The sequence below is a fragment of the Lactuca sativa genome, chromosome 8, assembly GCF_002870075.4.
Source record: "Lactuca sativa cultivar Salinas chromosome 8, Lsat_Salinas_v11, whole genome shotgun sequence".
Taxonomy (NCBI): Eukaryota; Viridiplantae; Streptophyta; class Magnoliopsida; order Asterales; family Asteraceae; genus Lactuca; species Lactuca sativa.
The window spans coordinates 302,446,339-302,454,585 of NC_056630.2; the positions used below are offsets into that span (position 1 = coordinate 302,446,339).

At 34.5% G+C, this 8,247-nt stretch overlaps 1 protein-coding gene across 1 annotated transcript; it reads left to right on the forward strand.

Annotated features, from left to right (window-relative positions):
- The first annotated feature begins 5,118 nt into the window (after window positions 1–5,118).
- LOC111919817 (cytochrome P450 76T24) lies at window positions 5,119–8,011 on the forward strand. Its single transcript, XM_023915392.3, has 3 exons — window positions 5,119–5,719; window positions 6,506–6,955; window positions 7,293–8,011. The coding sequence occupies exons 1-3, from the start codon at window positions 5,267–5,269 to the stop codon at window positions 7,899–7,901; spliced, it is 1,512 nt and encodes a 503-aa protein (XP_023771160.1). The 5' UTR covers window positions 5,119–5,266; the 3' UTR covers window positions 7,902–8,011.
- The last annotated feature ends 236 nt before the right edge of the window (window positions 8,012–8,247 follow it).

Below are 8,247 nucleotides of genomic sequence, written 5' to 3' on the forward strand. Positions count from 1 at the left end.
ATTTAGCATGTATAACTATGAGTTAATCAGCAGTCGGACTAGTGTATCCTACCCTAAGCCCACAACCAAACAAGGAACAGGAATTAAGGTTATCCACAATAGTCTTAAGCCCATTAGAGCATACTTATACACTAATACGTAAATGAATATGGTTTTGAAAGTAAAAGAGTTTGACATGTGTTTAAAAACAGTTTCAAAATGGTTTGAAACAAGATGTTTTAGCAAGTATATAAATGTTTATACTAACACAATTTCAATTGTGTGTACTTGTACTCCCCCCTTAAAAGCATTTAAAAATAGTTTAAAAGGTTAATTGTAGGGGTATGAACTCACCTGTGGTGAGTTGGTTGATTGAAAGATTCGAGAAAGGATGTTGAGTGCTAAGTGATATCACGGGCACAAGCAGATCCTAACAAGCATATAATGGTACATATATGTATATAATTAGTGTTTATACAACTAATCATGATAGGGAATCACTTTAGGGACTATGAAACACTTATTTTGAAATGTTACAATCACATATGATTGCATATAAGGGGTATATAGCCTCAGAAATTGAGTGTAAGGCCAGAATGCATCAGTTTTGTGTGTGTGTGGCTAGGGTGTGTGTGCGGCTGCACACTCACTATGGAACATGCTAAAGTGTGTCTTAAGGCCTTGGGAATCATCTAGGAAGCGTGTCTTAGTCGTAGCTTAACTTAAAGGGGTGTTTGTTACCATTGTTTCCATTTTGGGCCCTAAATGGGTGTGTACGACCACACAAAGGGTGTGTTTGGCCGTACACCCTTGATTATCTTCTAAAGATGGTCAAAATTGTGTTTCAAGGCCATATCATGCATCCTCTATGTGTTCTTGAACATGCTTTATCATAGAATGTGAGTTTTGAGGCTAATATACACCAAACAAAAGGGTGTACAGCCACATGGGTGTGTACGGCCGTACACTCCTTGATGTTCATGATTTTGGATGATTTCTAATGGCATATCTAGTAAGTAACAAGCATGAGAAGGAGTACTTACGATATAGAGGCCTTTAGGGGTGTTTAAGGTCCAAAAACTTAGTAAGTGTTCTTGGTGAAACTGAAGAACACTTGAAGATCTACCAAAATGAAGTGATTTCATGGATGAAATCAGTGATTCATACGAGATAGAAGAAGAATCAATAGATCAAAGGAAGAAATACTTACAATCTTGAAGATCTAGGTGAAGAATCGGATGATAGTTGAGAGAATAAACGAGTTCTTGGCTAAGGGAGGTGAAAAGGGTTGAATGAAGGCTATGACCTCAATATATAGCCCATAGTGTACGGCCAAAGGGGGGTGTACGGCCGCACACCCAATTGTACGGCCGTACACTCCTCATGATGGAGTGTATGGCCATTTTGTGAAGTGTTTGAACTTGTGGGACCCATTTCAACACCCTAACTTGAAGGTACTAGACTTAGGACACTCTAGTTGATTCAAAACAGTGCTAGAAGATGGAAAAACGAGGCTGAACTTGATTGATTTGAATCATTGTACAAGATAGAAATTTCAGGTTGTCACAATGTAGTCGCTGAAACTGCTTCGCTCAGAAATTTCCTTGTTGAACTTTCTTGTTCTTTGACCCACTCTACGGTTGTGTTTTATGATAAGGTGAGTTACATGTACTTCGCTTCTAACCCAATTTATTACTAAAGAACCAAACATGTGGAAATATATTTGCATTTTGTCAGGGAACACGTTGCCATTGGTCAATTTCACGTGTTGCATGTTCCTTTAGCCCATCAGTTCATCGATATCTTCACCAAAGGACTACATACATAACTATTTTTAGAATTTTAGGAGAACTTACGCATGAAGGAACCCCCAACTTAAATAGAGGGGGAGTGCTAATGTGTCTATTGAAATTATCTGTAATAGTGTAGGTTTTATATGTTTCTATATGGTAGGTATCCAATCTTCTGCTAAACCAAAAACGCCTCACTGTACTTTGCTTCGTGGATCGAGTTGGACAATTCACCAAATTGGTAGACTAAGTGAGTCAAGGAATCCATAGTAGTTTTCAATTTTCAACTCCACACAAAAAGTAAAATCAAGAAAAGAATTTAATTTATATTAAAATTATGGTGCAATATAAAATTCACATTGCTATAAATGATTAAACGATTTAATCGTGTCGCGATCATAATAATCACGACGTGAATATATGCCTAAAAGCTTCATGTAATCTTTAACCAAATTCCTTTGGTTATAACCTCCACTTAGTCTTTTTTGTTCTAGCACAACAAAAGAAAATTAACATTTAAAAATCAAATAAAAAAATAACTTTGTTTTTTAAAAATGATCGATTAATTGACAATTAAATACAGCAATATTAGTTGAAATCTATTACCTGATGACGACGCCAAAATTGATGTGTAAAAGATAATCTATAAACTTGAGATAACTTGAAAACCATTCCATCTGATAATTAATGGCGCTAAAAACTTATAACATTAAAAATATATGTTTGAAAATAGAAATCTAGTTTACATTTATAATTCCTAACAAGCCAAACTGACTATTTACAATAACCAATGAACTTGATCAATGACAACACAATTTAGGTAAGTAATGATATTGAACACATGCAGAACTGAAGTGTACTAACATATCAATATCATGCTACTAATCAATCTTAAAAGAAAGCATGTAAAAAGATTTATTATAAATGTAACTCAAATAAACTAGAAAACAAAGAATCAAATAACAACTATGGCTATCTACTGTATAGATATCATAATATGAAGGTAATCGTATTTGTATTCAATCCATCATAGTTGAATTGATGATTTATATCATTTGCAATGGATATTGCTTTGTTGTTCACTAATTTCTAAATTGATTAGATCAGTCAAGTTATTAATCTTATGATTCTAAGTTGTATACCAGCAAAGATATCTCCCCTAGACTCAGCATATTCATTCATATTATGTAATGATCCGATAATGTCAGTCTCACAGTTAATGACAACTTCTCAAAAATTTTGAGTTATCTGATTAATCACGGACATTCACTCAACATTTTTATGTTTATCCTAAGATACAGTCAAGTGACGGACGCAAAGCTTTAGGAGTAGGGCTACATGCCCCCAATGGTTAAATTTTTATGAATATAAATACTCTAATTGTTTTAAATTTTATTTTAAAACCTTTTATGTTTTTGAAAAAATTTCAAAAAGCGCCCCTAACAAAAAAAATGTTGGAATCGCCGCTGATAGGATATGTCTTTAAGGGGTTCGTTGTGTCTGCAAATACATTTATTTATTTGTATATGATAGTATCTTTATAATTAGAGTATTATTTTTTGATATTTGCCTGATCATTTAATTTTTTTTGACCAAATTAGATTTTTTTTGAAGGTGTTCACTGCAGACTTTGGCATGAAACAATACAAAAGTGTAACCAAAAATTGCGAATATTATGTGGTTTTTAAACAAAAGAAATGCGGAAAACCCTATGAACCATCTACACCATGGCATAAGTTGAATAATTATAACGTTATATGATTTTCGATTTTCTCTTGTTTTGGAAAATCTGGATTTTCTATTTTTAGTTGGAGATGTAATAAAATTTTCAACTTTTTGTCGGAGATGTAATAAATTTATTTTATTTTGAAAAATATCTTGATTTTCTATTTGTAGTTGGAGACGTAATAAAATTTTCAAGTTGATTTTCAATTTGTAGTTGGAAATTATATTGATCTTTTTTCCTTATTTTAAATTGTTGTCGAGGATATATGATTTTTTTTTTTAAACAGCTAGACTTATAAAAGGGGTTGTTAGCCCATGTCGAGGATATATGATTAGTTGTTGTTAGGTATCATCTGTATCAATAGTGTTTGTTAGGTATAATCTGTACCAATTGAAGCTTGAATTTGCCTTAATTTGCCTTTATGGCGAGAAGAAACTATTAGCAAAGACTAAAGTGTGAGATGTCTTAATTGGCCTTTAATTGGTGTCATATATACCGCAAACACATAGTGGTTTGGTGCCTAGCTCCAACAGTTGCAATTTTTTTTTTAAACCAAAAATTCATTACACTAAAAATTAAAAATATATCATCTATATTATAAAGATCATACCAGTAAAGCTAAAAAACATAAATTAAATTAAAAACCATAACATGAAATTAAAATTATCAAAATACAATAAATTAAAAATTACTAAAACAAGATCTTCAATCTGAAAAAACTTGAGTATCGCCTGCCTACCGGAGTCGTGTTGATATGGATATGATTAATTCTCCATATTTGTTCTCTCAAATCTTTGCAAAAGCGGTGATAGTATGTTATTTTTATGTAACACCTTTCTTATGGCATTAGAGTGTACAGTGTTCTATAGCACGTTTGAGGATATTTTTTTTGACATACTTACATGTGATACGTATTACATGTATATATAATGAATGCAAAATTTTCCAAATTCTGTCAAATTTATAGTTCCAACAAATATAATTGTTAAAAACCGTTAGCTTTTTAAAATCAAAGATTTTTTAAATTTTATTGCTTTAAGAGAGACGGGTGTGGGCAACGGAAAGCCCCATTATAGGTGACATGACACCTAATAACGGCGCCATAACGGGAGGAACACCGCCCCCTAGCCGTTATTAGGTGTTATGCTATGTCGCGTTATGGTGAACACGGGAGGTAACGGCGCGATTTTGGCTATGTTTTTATTCAACCGCCATAATTTCAACCATTTGTTTTAAACGTTAACATTAAAAAAAAATCAAGTTTTATTGTTGTTATCACATGTTATTAGATGTTGCTCATTTCCACATTGGGTGTTATAATAGCCATATATGAGTAGAATGCTGACATGACACCTTTTTGATGTGGTAACATGTAATAACATGTTGCCGACACCTAGTAGTCTAGCTATTCTTCCGCTCTTTTAAACCTTTGCCAACAAGATTTCGCCATTTTTGCCCCCCACCTTTGCCGCCAATACAGGGCGGTATTTGCCGCAAACAAAATCTCATGTAGGATGTGACTGGTACAAATACTTCGACACGGCTTAGGCATCGTGCAAATAGTCACTAAAAGAAACTTAATTCTTTTTGAATTTTCTTATTTTTTTAATAGCTAATGAACAGATCATGCATGGCACCTCTTGACTAGGTAATATTGTATTTGTTATATAGATACATCAACGAGGTAGCTACTAAGCTACACGAATCTAAAAAAAGTTAAGATTAACTGAATTCGACAAAAGCAAACAGAACCAGACTCGCACACAAACCAATGGAGGATCAAACCTTCTTTCTCTTTCTCTTGCTATCTTGTCTTTTCGCATTCATATATACCTTCACCATTTCCCACCGACGCCACTCACGGCTTCCACCGGGACCATATCCTTTTCCAATCATTGGAAACCTCTTAAAAGTCGGCAACAACCCCCACCGCTCCCTGGCCATACTCTCTAAACAATATGGTCCTTTGATGTCACTTAAGCTTGGAAGCAAGACCACCATAGTCCTTTCGTCACCTGATATCGCCAAAGAATTCTTTCACACACATGATATCTCATTCTCTAGCCGATCGGTTCCAGACACTGTTCGAGCAGCTGACCACCATAAATTTTCAATGGTGTGGCTGCCAGCCGGAGATCAATGGAGAAAGTTAAGAAAAATAACTAAGGAATATATGTTCTCTGTGCAACAGCTAGATGCAAGTGAACTCCTCAGGCAGGAGAAGGTATGAGAGCACGATGTCTTTTGAATGTATGTAGTATTTTTGTTTTGTTAAAACTTCAAATTAATACTATTCATGGTTTATATATAACATATTCAAATGCACATATAATCATAGTATATATGAAGACTTTATTAAGTATTGGGGTGCAAACTCAATCCCAAATCGACAAAAAAAAATGCTAGCATATAAGACAACGAGTAATCGCTTTTACTGCCAATTTGTTTTAGAAAATGAAACTTCATTGTTCTTCTACGTTGAGCATGGTTTGAGCTAGTAGTGATCCTAACAAATGATATAAGAGCTACGGTCATAGCTTGAATGATGTGATCAAGTATTACTTATCCAACGTAATTGTTGCAAACTGCAAAAGAGCTATGTCATTAGCAGTTGTGAAAGAGACAAAGATGTCTCATTCTCAAGAATTCTTTACAGATATAGAGATAATTTTTTATTTTGTAACAAGAAATCAGTTAGACTATAATATAAATTCATTTTTTTAGTGTTATAGAATAGAAGTAGTAATATTAGTACATATATTTTTCAAGGAACAATATATAGGACACCGTATGTTGAAGCATTTAAGATTTAAACCTAGCTAGGTCGACTTTATTTGAAGTGATTAACTCTATATTGATAATTGCTAGACTATATTTAGGTTTTAGTATTTATATTATTGCTGTTAATTTGTTATGAAAGTTGCTTATTATTATTAAGAAGAGAAACTAATGTGATGCATATCCGAAATAAATGTATCATCTCCATTTAACCTCGGCTTATATATTCTAGGTTCAGGAATTTCTCAACCATGTCAATCGATGTTGTACAAATGAAGAGGCTGTGAATATAGGTGCAGCTGCATTTACCACGACTCTTAACATTCTCTCCAACTTCATGTTTTCTAGAGATTTTGCTCAATACGATTCCATGTCATCACAAGGATTCAAGGACGCGGTATGCGGTTTGATGGAACTTGGGGGAAAGCTGAATCTACCTGACTTTTTTCCGATACTTAAATCATTGGATCTACAAGGGTTAAGACGAGAGGGAACTGTTTATGCTAACAAGTTACTGAGTATTTTTGATAAGGTCATCAATGAAAGGTTGCAAAGTAGACGAACTTCATCTTCACATAATGGCGATTCAACCACAAAGAACGATGTTTTAGACTTACTCCTCAACCTGAACCAGAACGATGAATCAGAATTTAGTCTAAATGATATCAGACATCTATTTCTAGTAAGTAATTCCTTAAATGATGAATTAATGAAATGGACAATGTGATGGAATAAGGAAGGTAATGAGTAATTAATTCCGTGGTGGAATGAAAAAGAATGATCCACTCCATCTATTAGATATAAGAAATGATTTTTTTTTCCATTCCACTAGAATGAAAATCCATTCCATGAATCCATCATTACTACAAGAAAACTGATTTTTAGAGACGACAAAATTCGTCCATGTAGGTCTTCTGGACAAAAAGTTGTCCCTAAAGATTGTCCTGATTCGATCATGCATACTAAAAACTCCCGGAAATTGTCTCCTATATATAACTGTTTCATAAATGATATTATAGGCATTGTTTATCGCGGGAACTGACACGACATCCATCACACTGGAATGGGTAATGACCGAGCTCATTCGTAACCCAGAGAAAATGGAAATAGCACGATTTGAGGTCATGAAACTCATGCAAAACAACAAAAGAAGCATACAAGAATCTGACATCTCTCAACTCACTTACCTACAAGCTGTGATAAAAGAAACTCTTAGATTGCATCCACCGGGGCCCTTTCTTATCCCTCACCAAGCCATAAACGATATTGAAGTCAAAGGTTATATCGTGCCTAAAAATGCACAAATCTTGTGTAACATTTGGGCAATCGGTCAAGACCCAAACATCTGGTTAGACCCACAAGTGTTCAGGCCAGAGAGGTTTTTGGACGTCGAGATCGACTATAAAGGCCATAATTTCGAGCTCATTCCATTTGGTGCGGGGAGGAGGATTTGTCCGGGATTAAATCTTGCGAATAGAATGTTACATGTATTGTTGTCATCTTTGATTCACAAGTTTGATTGGAAGGTTGTAGGGTACACAAGACCACAAGATATTGATATGGGGGAAAAGTTTGGGATCACTTTGCAAAAAACTATACCACTCATGGCCATCCCTGTGAAACGGTGAGAGCATTTTTATGTCATTATACTTGTATTCTTGAATAAAAGTTTCAAATGCAATATGGTATTTTATTTGAAAACTTTGGTACTTGTATTCTTAAATAAAGTTTTAAACTACTGGCCTTGCAAATTGCAATAATCCAAAAACTGCGTATGATAGAAGATGACTTCATCTATGACTACTTGCAACAACAAACGGCGATCCAATATTTTTAGTTGATCGTCCAATATTTAAACGACGTGGAGGAGGCTGAGGTGGCCTCCCTCCACGCCGTGCTCCTCACAGGAACATCGTCATAGAGCCATGGCTTGTTGTATTCGTCGAGATTGGAACGCTGAGCAATGCCGAAGGG